The 17,969-nt window shown below is 38.1% G+C and overlaps 1 protein-coding gene across 2 annotated transcripts in view; it reads right to left on the bottom strand.

Annotated features, from left to right (window-relative positions):
• mdn1 (midasin AAA ATPase 1) overlaps positions 1-17,969 on the bottom strand; it is a 306,186-nt gene that overhangs the window by 36,227 nt on the left and 251,990 nt on the right. For both annotated transcript variants that reach the window (XM_028791087.2, XM_051925449.1), the window contains exons 82-88: positions 16,322-16,500; positions 15,958-16,119; positions 9,324-9,461; positions 6,340-6,481; positions 5,345-5,517; positions 2,459-2,599; positions 149-287 (exon numbers count right to left, since the gene is read on the bottom strand). In XM_028791087.2, coding sequence (XP_028646920.2) covers positions 149-287; positions 2,459-2,599; positions 5,345-5,517; positions 6,340-6,481; positions 9,324-9,461; positions 15,958-16,119; positions 16,322-16,500 — 1,074 coding nt within the window. The remainder of the gene's footprint in view (positions 1-148; positions 288-2,458; positions 2,600-5,344; positions 5,518-6,339; positions 6,482-9,323; positions 9,462-15,957; positions 16,120-16,321; positions 16,501-17,969) is intronic.

The raw sequence follows: 17,969 nt of genomic DNA on the forward strand, positions 1-17,969 counted from the left end.
TAATAGTCAAAATGACTTTGCAATAGTCATCAATATGAATACAACTCAGCAACTGCAAATGTTACTGTATGGTTCTAAAGGAAGGATATAGAACCCAGAATTATTGATGATGTGCTTTCTTTAAAGGTTCACATTTTAACTCTCTCACCATCTCCCTCTTGGTTTTCTCCAGTGTCCTCCTCATCATTATCAAGATTGAGGTCATCGGGAAGATCCATTGGCTCAGTCACAGGCTGCTTCTCTTGCTTTCCATGGTAAGGATCCACCTCATTCTCATCAAACTCCCGCTAAGCAACACAGACAAAATTTATATTAATATATATATTACAAAAATTCTAGGGACTATTATCAAAAGCTAATTATTAAAATAGTTACTTTTTAAAAATTATCATCTTCTTCATAAGGCTTTGCACTAACTGAATAATACAAAAACTAAGCAAGGTGAATGCAACAGAATGATAACCAGTTGCCTGCCTGTTATAAGAGGTTGCCCATACAACCCTAATTATTTTAAGTTATTGATTCTGCACTTCAATCCTTTAACACTGTTGGAACCACTTTTTCAGATTATATGGTTAGTAGTGTTCATGTGCAAAATTCTCCAAAGTGTTTTTCACAGTGAATATGCTGTTTGCGCCAGAGACCTAGTTCCCCAAATATTTTTGTGAAAATGTGCCATGCAGCTGGCTTAGGTGAACATTTTCTTTCCAAGCGCCGTATGATACTTTATGAGGCTGACATGACATCACAGAGCTGTAGCAGTCATACGCACAACTTTCACATATGCTTGCTATAAGAAGCTTGCCAACATGACCATCGGGGGGGAAGGGGAGTGGGGGAGAACAAAATGGCATATCAGCTACTAAGAAGTACTGAAACTGCTCACCAAAGCACTTGACAGGGCTGTGTGATATTTTTTCTCGTCTCTAACCACACTTATTTCTTGAAAATGTGATCATTTCAATCCACAGGGCTCTCTGACTGCTGTATCAATGAACTTAAGAAGGTAATAATGGGTCTCAACGCCACAATGGTTAAGAAACAATGCAAGATTTCCATCCTACATTATGCATGCAAATTAGCCATGTGCCCAGCAAAAAACTCAAAACAATCCTTAAGTGAGCCTTCTCTGTCCCCTCATCAGAAAACAAAGGACACAAGGGGAAATAATAAAAACAAAACATTCATTACTATTTACAAGCCATTTCTTTCTTCTTAATGGAAGACAAAAGTACAAGGCATCTGCACAGATAGATGGGAAACAAAAAAAAGATATCTCACTATGCTCGGAGTGGTGACTTCAAACAATGGAATAAGCCAGTTCTACTCTGCCACTACTTCGCACAGCTGTAATGTGGCCCCAAGACTGGAACTCTGTGAGAGTAATAACCTACCATATATTTTATTTACTTATTGCTAATTTGTGGCCGTTTGTTGTATTTTGTGGTATTTGTTCTGTCTGCGTCTTTTGTTGTTTGAGGCACAGTGCTTAGCACTACTTCCTCACAGCTCCTTCACATATTTGGTCACAATCATTGGTCCAACATAGTTATCTGACTTGTCCTTAGCTCCCTGGAAAACTTAAAAGACCACTGCACCATTATAACTCACTCAAAACAAGTTCTGTTCCTCCCTCTCCTATGACTTCAATGCATTACATGGAGATGGGCAAAGTTTGCAATTCTGTCATTTTGGAAAATTCAGCAGGGGTCACTCATCACTAAGAGTTGGTAATTAAAGTAACCACTTTTCTAAATGTTATGCTTAGTATGTTAATCACTGTGGTATTTACATTCATGGACCCAACGGTTACAGAACTGTAAGTAAATGAATACATATAAAAAGTGGACTAAATAAATAAAGACAAAAAAAAAAATGGAATGCTTTAATTCTGAGCTGTTTTGAAATACACAGTGTATGTAAAAACTATTTACCCCCTTTGACGTTTTCACATATTGTTACACAACATTGAATTTTACTGGATTTAATTTGGCTTTTTTGACACTGATCACCAGAAAAAAAAGACTTTAATGTAAAAGTGAAAATATATCTCTGCAGAGTGGTCTAAATTACAAATGCATTGCATAATACTAAAATGAGAAAACTTCTAAGGAGATAAATACTTTTATAGGCACTGTAATGCTCAGTTTCTGGCAAAATATGGAATACAATATTTTTGGGATGACTTTTTAAAGAAATTTTTCCCCATAAGAAACATCTTTATTTTACCTCACATACCAAGATATATAAACATTAGCTACTGTCCTGAATAAGATTTTACTTTGACAACAAAATAATCTATTTTAACCAAAGGCTGTTTAGTACATGAATTGTTAGTAGCTGTGCAAGCAGGGCAAAATGAAAAAAATAAGCATATTTTATAAATTGAGCTGTTGACTCAAAAAAACATTTTATACAGTCATTGTCAGTGCATATATACTCATATATATTGTATTACCTTATCATGTTGCTCATTAATTTTATCTTTTTCTTCTTTGTTTTCTGTAAGCTCTTCTTCCTTGTGTTGGTTGTGTTGGTCATCTTTATTTGTGTTTCCAGCATCCAAGTTGTCCTCCTTTGCCACAAGCTGGGATTCACCCTAAAAGTAGCCACAAAATTCATGGAGAACTTTACAAATATTATAAAATTCTTTGTGTAATACTTTTAATGTATTTAAATAGCAGAAGGACTGTAACACACAATGTAATGACTTTGAGGAGGCCAGAAAAGTAGCTAAAATTTTGCAGTTGTAGTAAGCTGAACATGTCGTCATCTTTGGTTCAATAATTTATAAATTCTCTGCTTTTTAATTTACTTCAAGCAGCAATTTTTGCTTGTAACTAAAGACAATAAATTCTTGGAAAGCATGTAAGCTATTTTATTCTTTTTAGCATTGCTTAGACTTAAAGTAGCAAAAGTAATTCATAACTGCATTAACACTAGAATTACCCAAGCCTACGAAAAAACTTGTAAATCTGTCCCACCTTAAATCCCTTTGCACCTCTCCATCAGCCTCTTTTGTCTTCTAAATGTGTCGATAAGCCCAAGCAGCAAGCAGTCTGCTATACCACACCACCACCACCCCCAAAGATCTGACATGGTTACTTTTTATTTGAAACTGGGAAAAACTGTACATGTGAGTGGTGTTTTGAGACAATGGAACTGGAAATTCTCTGATTTGGAGGGATAAAAGCTGACACACAAATGCTGGGGAATCTGCCTTCTTCGTATCTCACCGACACTTGAATTTTATTTTGTTCAGTTTTGTTGAGTGTTCCTGGTCACGCTGAATTAGTATGCACCTTATGGACTATGACGTCAAAGCCGCACTGACAAAAAAAACAGACATAGGTATATATGATATTTGGAATAACTCATTTTATGTCCTGTATAGTACATTTCGGAAAACATTGTGGCACTGATGCAACATTATTCATATTCATTTGCACGCCTTCTTGCACATTTTTTTTTTTCCTCCCCAATCTTGCCAGTCTTCACATGTTGCTGCATGGTGGTGTTTCTTTTGTACTCCAGGACATACAGAGGAAAGAACAGTACAGAGAGGTCAGTTCCGTGCTATATGTAATCATCAGATTCAAATGTTAACAGTTCCCAAACACCCAAGGGTTTACGTCATATGTGCCTGTTGCAATGTACACACTTCTCTCTGTGCTGTGGTTACTATTACACTGAAGGGGCTGGGGGGTAGTGGCGGTCTTGGAACAGAAGCTTGTTGATGTTGCATCCTCTCTTGCTTTATATATCGCCTTTTCTAGTAAGAAGCGATGACTTAGTTCCTCTGCAAGGTGAGCCATGAACACTCTTCTTTTCTCAGTGGTCCCCGTGCATGCCTTGCACAGCACATGTACGTTCATCGCCACCAGGTCCAGCTTGTTATAGCACACAGCAACCTGAGTGTTCGTGCTTGCACTGAATAAGCTCACGCTTTCTGGTGCACGATGTCAGCACAGCACCGGGCAAAAAAGAAAGACAAATATATGTGACATGTGACATTTTGAAGAAATCATTTTATGACCTGAATAGTACCAATCAGAAAACATTGTCATACTAATGCAATATTATTTGAAAACAAAACAAGTGCAAGAAGGCATGCGAATGAATATGAATAATATGAATAATGTTGCATCAGTGCCACAATGTTTTCCGAAATGTACTATACAGGTCATAAAATGAGTTATTCCAAATATCATATATACCTATGTCTCTGTTTTTTGTCAGTGCGGCTTTGGCATCATGGACCATACGGTGCATACTAATTCAGCGTGAGCAGGAACACTCAATAAAATTGAATAAAAAAAATTTGACGGTGAGATACGAAGCAGGCAGATTCATGAGCATTTGTGTGTCAGCTTTTATCCCTCCAGATCAGAGAATTTCCAGTTCCATTATCTCAAAACACCACTCACATCTAGTTATTCCTAGTTTCAGATAGAAAGTAACCGCATCAGATCTTTGGTTAGGGTGGGGTTAATGGTGTTGTATCGTGATTGTGAATGAGAGAAAAAAAATGCTAACTTCTACAAGTACTATAAATTTATACCAGCTGTTACAGACACAAATCAAATGTATGTTTTTATTGTATAATGTTAACAATAAGAGCAGCTCACTACTCAAAACGGTAAATTTGCCGGGGAGCCGGTTTCGAAATCACGACCTCCGGATTATAAGTCAGTGGATCTCACTGCTGCACCACAGAAGCCGTCGTCTTACACTTGCACCTTTTGTGAAAGTGTTTTTGATATTTGGCCATCAGCCTTCACACATTATACAGTTCATGTCTACATTTTGTTATTTATTACTAAAACATGAGAAATGTTTCTGTTTTAACGATGTGTTTACATAGATTGTTGTAGACACAAAACACACATCAAATTATTTCCCCTTACAATTCTGGGTAGCTCACTCCCAGATAATCAATCAAGGCAGGAACTGGGAGAACTTCTTGCCCGTCCCGAGGCGGTTTGGGGGGGGGGGATGGGCTGGGGTTGGTTGAGGGGGGATGGGGGGTGTGGTTAGAGCAGGGTGCTTGGGCTTATCAACACATTTAGAAGACAAAAGACGCTGATGGAGAGGTGCAAAGGGATTTAAGGTGGGACGGATTTACAAGTTTTTTCGTTGGCTCTGGTAATTCTAGTGTTAACCAAGACGTGCAAATGCTTAGCTCCATTACGCTCAATATGTGTAAACATTTTTTCACAAATTCATTAGTGTGTGCAGTACTTCCCATATCTAGGAGTTTTATACTTCTTTGAAACTTCAGTGTTGGTTACATACTGTAATTTCAAAAATTATGGACTAATAAATTTCACAAAATAAATTTTACCTCATCCATTCCTTGACCAGACTCATCTTCTTCATCATCAGTATCCTCCTCCTCATCATCATTATCACCCCAAAGCCTCTCATCCAACTGGTCTGCCTCTGCTTCACCCAAATTCCCCATTTTCTTGTCTAGATCTTCTTCTTCATCATCTGATGGTTCTTCCTCATCTTCCCCTAATTGTACAATAAAAAAAAAACAATAAGAATGCAAAACCACTTAAAATGCCTGTGTTGTCCTTATCAAGTATCAAGAGCAGAGTGTGGTAAAACTAGAACATTACAAAAGATGCAATGGCACTCCCTTTATTTTGTAATTATTCAAATTGTTTAACACACAAAAAGATCAGCCACTCAAAAATATACTATAGATCTTGTGAAGTAAAGACAATGATTGTAGCAGAAGGGTTGAATGATTGAAAGAAGCAGGCTGATTGACACATGTAAAATTTAACAAATAACTGTGCATCTGTCATAAAGATATTAAAAGCAGTACTATCAAAGTCTGTGTGTGGATATCCTTTACCAACATGTTTAGAAAATTCCAAGAAACATAAAATGTTAAAAGCATTTTAAAACTAAAAAAAAAAAAAAAAAAAAAAAAAATTGTAAACAGCAGGCACAAGCAAAGATTTATCCTTTTAATGCACTGGTGGGCCTCAAAGGCAGACAATGCTTTTCACATCTTACTAACAAAAGCTATTTATTAAACACATTTTGTAAAATATAAATGTACATTTCTGATTACTTAATTTTCATTTAACAAGAGTCAATGAGTTCAGAAAGTATTCGGATCCCTTCACTTTCTGCACACTATGGTGTTGTAGATTTCATTTTAAATGGATACACTTCCCATTTTTCCCCATCTATCTAAACTCAAGAACTCATAATTACAATGTGAAAAATTGTTTTCAGAAAGGTTTGCAAATTTACTAAAAATCAAAAACTGAACCAAGTGTAAACACTTTATGAATCCACTGTATACATATTCTATTGCACCTGGTTCTTTTCTTTCTCCATCATGCATTTGTCCATCAAAGTCTTCAGACATCTCCACTGCATTCTCCTCCTCTTTGATATCTGGCTTTTTGTCCTGCTCTTCATCCTTTTTCTCTTGGCCTTGTTGGAATGTATCCTCAACCTAAGGAGGATAATAAAGATATAAAATACTGGAGCATTTATTATACAGTTTTTTGTACTTTGAATCCTAGGCCCATCCCTGTCTATTTAGAGTTTTTCATGTTCTCCCAGTGTTTGTATGGCATTTTCTTCCAGGTACTCCAGAACCCCTAGACACATATCCCCCACACACCAGAGGTTGATTGGAAAATGTAAACTGGCCCAATGTGAATAAGAGCATGAGTGCTTATCCCATATCCAGGGTCAGTGTTGAATTAAAACTTTTATCTGACTGCATACAGGCAGTCCCCGGGTTACGTACGAGATAGGGACTATAGATTTGTACTTAAGTTGAATTTGTATGTAAGTCGGAACAGGTACATTATTTTAATAAATGCTATTTTTGACCGACTGTAACCAAGTGCTCTGCCAATGAATGATGGAGTTTCACCTCTCTTTGACATTTTTATTATTTCTACTTTATTTTCAATGGTGATGGTGGTTTTTTCTTCTTTACTGTATCACCAGCACTTGCATCAGATTTGTGTTTCAGAGACATTCTTGAAGGGTGAAGACAAAAGGTTAAGATGAGCTCTTCTGCACAGCACTGTACACGTTATCACAGCAGGAAGGCACCTGTCATCAACACGTCTGATGTATTGACAAGAGACAACTTCCTGCTATGTGCGTAACAATACAAGCAGGCTTGCTATTGAGAATGAATGGGGGCGGTGAGGGGCGGTTCATCACCAGCCCACCTCACAGTCACCACCACTACAGTATGCTGTAGAACAAACACGGTGCGGCCAAAGGCGAGTAGTGAATCGCCCAACCCCAATTCAACAGGCAGCCATCCGAGGCACACTACAATGCTACCCCCGCCGCCCCGTTCAGCCACAACCGGGTCACCACTTGCAGCATTATCAGCAGTGTGTGCTGGGCGGGCAGTGAAACGCCCCCCTCTGCTCCATCCAGCCTACGTCTAGTCAGGAGCAGTAGCTGCGGCGGCATAGTGGGCGGGCAGTGAACCATCGTCCTGCACACGAGTGATAGCTGTGGCCCCGGTGGCTATGGACCATGGGTCACCGCTCGCCGCTGGGAGATGCCCGAGGGACACTACACTACGTGAGCAGTGAAATCGCCCCCCTCCAGCCACCGCTTGCAGCATCCCCAGGCCGAAGATGACGGAGCGGCAGTTACTGAGGCGCATGTGTCGTAGCTGCGTCCTCGTTTGTAAGTCGTAGGTCAGGTGTCCATAACCTGGGAACTACCTGTATTTTTCTTTTTTAATTCTGAATGTTTCTATTTGAGGCAACACTGTGCTATGGATAGAGGCTGCATCACACACAACAGCAGCTGAGAATTTGGAGGAAACTGTTTTCACCCACCATTTACAAAAGTCAGGTAGTAGATTAAAGTATGCTAAATGCATCCTGATGTTCTGACACATCAATGTAATTCACAACGTAATCGGCTAAGTGTGTGTACAGGACAAAGAAGCAACTCAGGTTACTGTCACATTTACCAAGGACTGGTAGGGCTCTATTATTACTCTTACAGAAAGTGGACAATAATATTACTGATACATTATTACTTTAAGGCACTACAAATCATCATTATTTCAAACAGAACTACTACACTCTTCATAGAACAAATGGTGCTTCATGCTTAATGATTTTGCTTTGTTATTTGTATCAAAATGCTGCTTTTAGAAAAAAAAAGTATTGTTTGTGTACACAGTAAGTATCATTGTGGTTAAATGTACATGTGTCAAAGTTCATTAATACTAATAATTGTTTTTTTTTTTTTTTTTTTTACAGTCAAAGTTTGCCAGAGCACTTGTGGATTCAGTCAGTAGTCTGATGGTAACTTTTGATATTTTTTTTTTATAGAAAATTCCATCCAGGTAAAAAGCAGTTATAAACAGCCCCAGTACAAGTGTTTGAGGGATGTGTTTAAGCGTCCCTTATTATGGACTGGCACCCCATTCAGGTTTGGCTCCTGTCTTACATCCAGTGCTAATTGGAACATCCCAGACACCTGGCACTGTAGGTAATACAATAAAAATATTTAGAAAGTGTTTGAAAGAACTTTCACAAAAACTGTGCTTCCTTATATTGTGAGTCGTTAGGTTTCAGCTCTGAATTGACACAACATCTATGCTTACAATTAAAGCTTTTCTTCCTACTCTTTATATAGACCTACTACACTTATGTTGGTTAGGTAAATAAAGGTTTCATTACCTTTTCCATTCTTACCAAACTATTTACAAGTGCTTTTTGGGTACAACTTAGATGAAAAAAAGGCCAAGACCAAGAGTAAAATCAATCTGAATGCAATGTCGCAATAGGTGCTAGGATAAATATGAGGAACAGTAACCTGCTTGCAATTTTCATGCATGTGAGTGCCACTGGTGCAATGAAAATGGACCACTACAACAAAAATATATTCAGCACTTTGATCAGGGCAGGTGGAGTCTAATATCTGTCAAGTAACAGACACAAGTTACTGTCAAGTTACATTTAGCCAGCTAGCAGCAAAGTAAGCAAGTGACTAGTGCTTGCAGTGGAAACCTTTTAACTGGTGGTACTCTGCTTCTGGAGATGCACTGTCATTCAATCATAGATCTTCTCCTGTGAAATGTCAAGCGTGGTCAAACAATGACATTCAATCTTTCAAAGAGGGGTAGTTGTGGGATGGTTTCCCATGAAACTTCAAGCACCACAGGGCTAACTGGTACAATACGAAACATTGATGGTACCCTAGGTAGAAACTTGTTGACATCAAGCACTACCAGCAGTGCTGAAAGCAGCTAATTAGAATGCAACAGCAGGCTGGCAGCATTTTCAAAACGCATAACTTACCTGCTCTTCATTTTCTATCTTATCACTGACATCTTTAGTGCCTTCTCCTTCACCAATTCCTCCACCCTCATAGTCATGAAACTCAGTGGCTCCTTCACCTGATGCTTCCTCCACAAGTTCCTCAGGAAGGCAAAATCCCTGTTAAAAATAAAGAAATACGCAAATAAGATTAATAAGGTCTAAGAAGCAGAATAAAACAAGTCCAAGATTAATCTTATATGTTGAAATTATTCACCAATACTTGCCTCTGTGCACAAAACACAAAGCTGTACAATTTTAATTAAAAACACAGTAGTTTTTTGTTCTGGCAAATACCACTTGTTTTCCTTCTCCCCTGTTCAGCATATCCTGTGTGAGGAACTAAAGAGTTTCCATCTCATATAGTAAAACATCTGGCACTTTCTTCCAGCCACTAACATGCCATCATTTCATAAGGAAAGGTCTCAAAACACAGAATGCAGTGGCAGAGTGTCACCCTGCATAGTCCTTCCTTGGATTTGAAATCAGTAACACAGGGACATGGAATATCACCCAAAAATAGCTGAAATTACTTGGTGTGAAAGTTTTAAACGTTTAAAAAAAAAACCTCTTTATTACTTTCATTTTCATAATAGCAGCATTCACAGAAAATTAGGGATATCACAACTTTTCTAAAAAATCTATTTCTTATTGGCAATTAACAGATCTACTGCAGCTATCCCTACCACTGTTATCCAAAAACCTGCTGAATTTTGATGTTTCCACAACCCATAACCCCCGCTTCAGAGTTTGTAACAGTGGCTAAGGTTGCCTCTCTTTTCCTATTAGGTTTATTAGGTTATGACAATACTGTACATCCAAGTAAATGTGCTGAAGATATATTTGAGCAAGTGTGTTTTTAATTGGATGCACTGTTTGACTAAGCAACTGCAGTACAGAGAATTATTTAATGCCTGTGCTAATAAAACCACTGACCTAATGGAGCCCATATTTAAAGTTGCAAAGCTTCTGGAGTTCCTACAACTTCAAATATGACATCATTAAGCTTTCTTAACACTGCCATTGGAAATAGTGGGTTTCAGGCTAAACTATAATGCTAGTGCCAAAGAGATTGTGCAGATGTTATTTACACAATCAAATTAGAGACATCTGTCATAAAACCATTGCAACTAAAATGTACACTGCAGGGCTCCTAAGTAGCAAGAGAATTTTTGATTTCTTTAAGTACTATTTTTTGTAAAAGCACCTTAATAAAAAAAAACACACACTGAGAAAGTTTGTCTGTGCAACTTAATACCATAAATACATGCTGAGAACTTCCAGTTTATACATAGTCCAAGACTTCGCTTACAACAATCTCATATGCTACCTCCAAAACTGACAGTTTGAGACTGTTTAAACAAACATCAAACAATTACAAAAAATGCTATAAAATCTCTGCCTGTGCCAGTTTAAAGGCCATTTTCTGGCATCACCCAGGTTGACTAACTGTCCCCCAAATTTGGATAATGAACCAGAATTTTTTTTGCAGCTGGACACCCTCCAAATAACCCACCTCCTTTAAATCCTTATTATGACTTGCAAGAGGGGCAGTGACATTATTCTAATACTAAGTCATAGTGCCCCTCTAATACAGCGCTGTTAACAAGAAATTTTAAAATAGTTTGCTATTACTAAAATACACACTATTACACAAAAAATTATTTAAAAAGCCCATTTTTTATCTGATTTTCCCAGGATTGTGAGAAGGAAGAGGCTATTAAGATGGAAGGCCAATCTATTGCAGGCCATAAAGAACTACATGTGTTCACCCTGGACCATTTCAGAGTCAACCTGATTGTGTGTCATAGAACTGTATGAAAAAACAAGAGTCCTTGCAGGAAATCCACAAAACAAACTCCACACAGACAGCAGCCCAGGCAGAAGCACAACCGGATTCAGCATTATGTGGTCACACTGCTCAGATAAATAAAATCACCAGGGGTTAACGCTAGAATACCTGAAGCCTACAAAAAATCCTACAAAAAAACTGGCCCACCTTAAATTCCTTCGCACCTCTCCATCAGCATCTTTTGTTTTGTAAATGTGTTGATCAGCACAAGTAGCAAGCAGACCGCTGTCCCATCCCCACTACCGACAGAGCTCAAAAGTGCAAAAAGCTCTCCCAGCTCAAGCCTTGTTTATCTCGGTGTGAGGTGTCTGTAGTTGTATAGGGTAAATAATATATCATTATTTGGAACACATGCATTTCATGTGTGTTCCGTGACTACAACGATCTATGTAAGTGTAGGATGACAGGAAATGCAAGAAATGTTTAACACATACCTAAAACACAAACTTTTATTATGTTTTGGTACTAATGACAAAATTTTGACATGAAGTGTATAATGTGTGTCCAAATATCAAATAAACACTTTCACAAAAAGTAAACATACAATAAAACAAGTGCACTTTTATTCAAGGATATAACCAAAGAAAAAGAAATTGGGTTAGGGTACGACGCTGACACGACCACTTTGGTGATACAGTGATAAGAACTGCCGACTCATAATCAAGAGGTTGTGGGTTCGATTCTGGCCACTTCCCAGAATTAATGTTTAGAGTATTGAGCTGCTCTTATCGTTACTGTTATACAATAAAAACATATTTGATTTGAGTCTGTAACAGCCGGTGTAAGTGTATGGTACCTGTACATGTTAGTGTTTTTTTTTGTATTTTTTTTTTATTCAGTTTTATTCTCTCTGTCGTGTTAATGCTCCCCCCGATCTGGCACTGCTGTTTTCAAATAAAGACATGCTATAACAAAGGTCAGCACAGATGAGGATGAGCAAGGCATGTCAAACTCGCCAAGGTATCGTGCAAAGATCTATTTGTGATTATGTTTTGTGACGGCCTTTATATATATATATATATAAAAAAAATTATATGTTACTTATATAAAAGCCACACAATGTTATTTAACGGTTTACCTTGATTTACTTACTTATCTTCCTACAGCGTAAAGTCACAAGTAGACTGCTGAGCTTCCTGTGTTTGATCGACATGGGCATGCTGACAAAGTACAGTGGTGTGAAAAACTATTTGCCCCCTTCCTGATTTCTTATTCTTTTGCATGTTTGTCCTTCAAAATGTTTCTGATCATCAAACACATTTAATCATTAGTCAAATATAACACAAGTAAACACAAAATGCAGTTTGTAAATGGTGGTTTTTATTATTTAGGGAGAAAAAAAAATCCAAACCTACATGGCCCTGTGTGAAAAAGTAATCGCCCCCTGAACCTAATAACTGGTTGGGCCACCCTTAGCAGCAATAACTGCAATCAAGCGTTTGCGATAACTTGCAATGAGTCTTTTACAGCGCTCTGGAGGAATTTTGGCTCACTCATCTTTGCAAAATTGTTGTAATTCAGCTTTATTTGAGGGTTTTCTAGCATGAACCGCCTTTTTAAGGTCATGCCATAGCATCTCAATTGGATTCAGGTCAGGACTTTGACTAGGCCACTCCAAAGTCTTCATTTTGTTTTTCTTCAGCCATTCAGAGGTGGATTTGCTGGTGTGTTTTGGGTCATTGTCCTGTTGCAGCACCCAAGATCGCTTCAGCTTGAGTTGACGAACAGATGGCCGGACATTCTCCTTCAGGATTTTTTGGTAGACAGTAGAATTCATGGTTCCATCTATCACAGCAAGCCTTCCAGGTCCTGAAGCAGCAAAACAACCCCAGACCATCACACTACCACCACCATATTTTACTGTTGGTATGATGTTCTTTTTCTGAAATGCTGTGTTCCTTTCACGCCAGATGTAACGGGACATTTGCCTTCCAAAAAGTTCAACTTTTGACTCATCAGTCCACAAGGTATTTTCCCAAAAGTCTTGGCAATCATTGAGATGTTTCTTAGCAAAATTGAGACGAGCCCTAATGTTCTTTTTGCTTAACAGTGGTTTGCGTCTTGGAAATCTGCCATGCAGGCCGTTTTTGCCCAGTCTCTTTCTTACGGTGGAGTCGTGAACACTGACCTTAATTGAGGCAAGTGAGGCCTGCAGTTCTTTAGACGTTGTCCTGGGGTCTTTTGTGACCTCTCGGATGAGTCGTCTCTGCGCTCTTGGGGTAATTTTGGTCGGCCGGCCACTCCTGGGAAGGTTCACCACTGTTCCATGTTTTTGCCATTTGTGGATAATGGCTCTCACTGTGGTTCGCTGGAGTCCCAAAGCTTTAGAAATGGCTTTATAACCTTTACCAGACTGATAGATCTCAATTACTTCTGTTCTCATTTGTTCCTGAATTTCTTTGGATCTTGGCATGATGTCTAGCTTTTGAGGTGCTTTTGGTCTACTTCTCTGTGTCAGGCAACTCCTATTTAAGTGATTTCTTGATTGAAACAGGTGTGGCAGTAATCAGGCCTGGGGGTGGCTACGGAAATTGAACTCAGGTGTGATACACCACAGTTAGGTTATTTTTTAACAAGGGGGCAATTACTTTTTCACACAGGGCCATGTAGGTTTGGATTTTTTTTCTCCCTAAATAATAAACACCATCATTTAAAAACTGCATTTTGTGTTTACTTGTGTTATATTTGACTAATGGTTAAATGTGTTTGATGATCAGAAACATTTTGTGTGACAAACATGCAAAAGAATAAGAAATCAGGAAGGGGGCAAATAGTTTTTCACACCACTGTATATGTGTAATGCCATGAAAAGTGCAGCGGCAGCTTCCACCTGCAACAATAGATGCTTCAATATGTTTAGATCTGACAGTGTCATGCTGATGGTGTATGCGCCCCAACTTTACAATGGCTGTTACAGACTGAAATAAAAGGCTTCTTCTTTTTGGGCATATAAACCATCACCACGGCACTGCCAGATCTAAACACTAGCGTGGCGAATTGATTGCGTACTGAAGTGACTTTAACTGCAGGTGGAAGTCACATTTTACTTATGCTGCCAAGCAGAGTTGTGTTGCGGTGCAGTAGTCTATAAGCCAGTGAAATCGCTATGAATAAGCTGTCTGTTGTTACAGTTCTGCCTTTGTCTAGAAACAGCTCTATAAGCTTTATGACCACCGGAAAGTCTTTGCCCTGGGTTATAACTCAAAACACAGTTCTCAAGAAAACATTGTCAGATGTCCGAGATCACAGCAAATCTGTCATTTTCACACGTTCTGCAAAGGTGTCTTTGTTGTCAAAGCACAAATGCAGCATGGTAGTCTGATAGTGGTCACGGGACATCGTATCTTTGATTGCCGGTTCAACAAATAGTTCTAAGCAGGCATCAAGTACAGCACCAACTGTGGTCATCCCTGCTGTTGTGAAAAGATTGGAGATAAATGCCATCAACTCAGAGAGGGAGAGGCAAGTTCATTGTACCAAGTGAATGTCACTGAAAGAATAAAAGTGAATAATAAAAACACAAGCGCTAACTTCTACAAGTATCCAAAATTTACACTGGGTGTTACAGGCTCAAATCAAATGTATGATTTTATTATTTTGTAGGAATAATAGCAGCTCACTACTCAAAAAACAGAGCGCCCAGTCTCAAACCTGGGACTTTTGGGTTATAAGGCAGCAGTTCTTAACTCTGCACCATTCTAGAATACATATCAACTTCCTGATGATTCACATTTGAGCTTGGGTTTTTAACTCATTGACAGCAACATGTAAATCGAATGCTTTATTTTTCTTTGGTTATACCCTTGAATAAAAGCTCATGTGTTTATTGTATATTTGGACTAAATTCTTCACATATTATACAGTTCATGTCATTATTAGTATAACATGGAAAAAGTTTCTGCTTTAGGTATGTGTTCAGTATTACTTGCCTCACATTTCCTTTCATCCTACACTTACCCAGATCTTTGTGGACACGGAACACACATGAAATGCATGTATTTCAAATAACGATATACTGTATTATTTACCCTATTCAACTCCAGGTACTTCACACGCACATAAAGAGCCTTGACTTGAGCTGGGAGAACTTTTTGCCCGAGTTAAGCTCCGCCAAGGCGGGGAAAGGGACAGCAGGCTGCTTGCTGCTTGTGCTAATCAACACATTTACAAAACAAAAAACGCTAATGAAGAGCTGTGAAGGAATTTAAGGTGGACCGGGATTACGAGTTTTTTTGTAGGCTTCAGGGATTGTAGTGTTAAAACGGCCAAATTCCAAAGTGTTAAAGAAACTCACAATTTGAACAAACTAACTAAAAATAACATTTCTGGATAAAATGTTAAGATAGGATAAAGTGTTAAGATTATACAAATATAAGCCCATCCCAACCTATGTATCCTCCTCGACTGAAATAGCACATGCTCTTGAATTTCCAAATCAGAAAAATACACACTTACAAGCATTCCTCCACAACATTTTAGTATTGACAATTAATGTAACAGAATATTGTTGAGAGTAAAACATTGGGAGAAACTGCAAGCATTTGTAAGCATCTCAGCATTTCAGTTTAAATTTGGCACCTGGAACATCACGTAACCTTCTCAACCCACATGATCCGATTCAGTGTTGATGGGCACCATAAACTATCCAGGCAGCAGACAATACAAAACAACAATCTGCTTTAATGCCCACATACACACATCAACTCAAACATCTTTCAAACAGCTATACAGTAACTTTTATGCAATGATGCACTGCTTTCTTACCTTCTGAGCGATCTCAGTGAATATGCTGGCAAGAACAGACAGCAGTTTGCCAGTGCTTCTGTGAGCCAGCAAAGAAACTATGAGGAAGAACTGAACCAGATCCACATAGGTTGATAACATAGGCAGAAGGCGCACAAGAGACAAGCAGGCTTCCTTTAAAGTCTGTCACAAAACCACAAAATAGAAAAAAATATTTATAAAGCTCTTAAATACAAGAAAGCTAAAAACAAACTTTATATTAGTATAATATTCAAGAGTTGCCTTACCTGATCAACGGTTTTACCATACGAAATCAGACATGAAAGCATCTGCCTGTTTGCTTTAAACATAAATTCACATTAGTACTGAATAGAAAATACCTTACCAGACAATGTGCTGCACAGTCCTCTCTGTAAATTTTTAGGCTCTCCAAAAGATTCAGTAGAATGGATGGGATCTTTTCCAAATTTAAGGAAGAAACTTCAGCAGACAGATCTTTATCTAGTAGTTTAGTCAAGTGCCCCACTCTGATTAAATCTCCTTCATCTTCATTTTCCTTACATTCTGCAACAGATATATTATGAATGAAGTTTGCTTTTAGAAATGATTAAAATATGCTGTGGTTACCATTGCTGCCTCGTGAATCCAGTGTTATAAATTTAGAATCTCACACAAAGCCAATGTATATGCAGAGTATATATGTATTATTCATTCATGAACGTTCAAATTTTCCTCAGGATAGTCTGGGTTTACTCCCACATTCCCAAAGTCATGGATGTTAGGTTAAGTTGTAATTCTAAATTGGTACATTGTAAGATTGAGTGAGCATGTGTGAGTGTATCCAGGGCGGTTTCCAGCCTTACATCTGACACTGTTGGGATAGGTACTTGGTACCCAATGACTCCGAATTGGAGTAAACAGGTTTAAAAATGCTTAAATTTATGGTGAAAGGCCAGTCTCCCCTTGTTCCATTAAACACAGCATTGGTATTTGAGAAAGCAGAAAAAACATTAACTGTAATGATTATAAGTATCCATCCATTATCCAACCTGCTATATCCTAACTGCAGGGTTGCAGGGATCTGCTGGAGCCCATCCCAGCCAACACAGGGAGCAAGGCAGGAAGCAGACCACGGGCAGGGAGCCAGCCGCCCACCGCAGATGATTATAAGTATTTAACTCACAAAATACCAATGACTGTATTTTGTATTAATCATGCTGCAGAGAACTATATGATTTTATACTTCTATATGTTTTGATCTGCATTTAGGTAGGAAAGGAATTATGTTTATGCACAGAATAGGAGACTGATTTAATTCTTCTATGAGAAAGTGCTAACTTCTTGATATTAACAGAACACCCTGTGATATGATGAATCAATGTGATCGTTTTCTTCACTCTTGCTAAAAAATGTAAGACATAATTGTCAATTATGAATTAATAAATAAGGATTATTAATCTAATCAAACAAATATAATCTAATGAAGATAATAAAGTTATAAGAATGTAATCTCTTTATAACTAATGCAATGAACTTTAAGAAAACAGCTTAAAATGGGTTTGTGTGTGTATACTGAGAGGTCACAGTCTTTAGATATTGTAGGCACCTGGTACTGCTTTGTTTTTCTGTACTCCTAAATGTCATAAATTAAAGATGTAACCCTAATTTATGTATGACCTCAAAATGAACTGTTATGTTTTTTTCTGTTCTCTCTTTGGCTAATGAATAAGCTAGGTAATATAAAAGGGATTTTTTTCTTTTAAGCAAGACTGTCTGTTCTGACCAGCCAGTGGCACTGAGCTTTGGGGGGTTTGGGGTCACTCCAGTCTCTTCGGAGGCATGGGTTGGGGCAGTCTCACAATCTCTCTAACTCACCAAGAATAAAGAATAAAGAAATTGCTTTTAATTTTAAATTGGTGTTTATCTCGTCATTTTCCGACTTCAGCGCTCACATACTATAAAAACACATTATGAAATACTGAACAAAAAGATACACACATTTCTATATATAAATGGTTCTCAAATTCAGTCCT

The sequence above is a fragment of the Erpetoichthys calabaricus genome, chromosome 3 (genome assembly GCF_900747795.2).
Source record: "Erpetoichthys calabaricus chromosome 3, fErpCal1.3, whole genome shotgun sequence".
Lineage (NCBI taxonomy): Eukaryota > Metazoa > Chordata > Cladistia > Polypteriformes > Polypteridae > Erpetoichthys > Erpetoichthys calabaricus.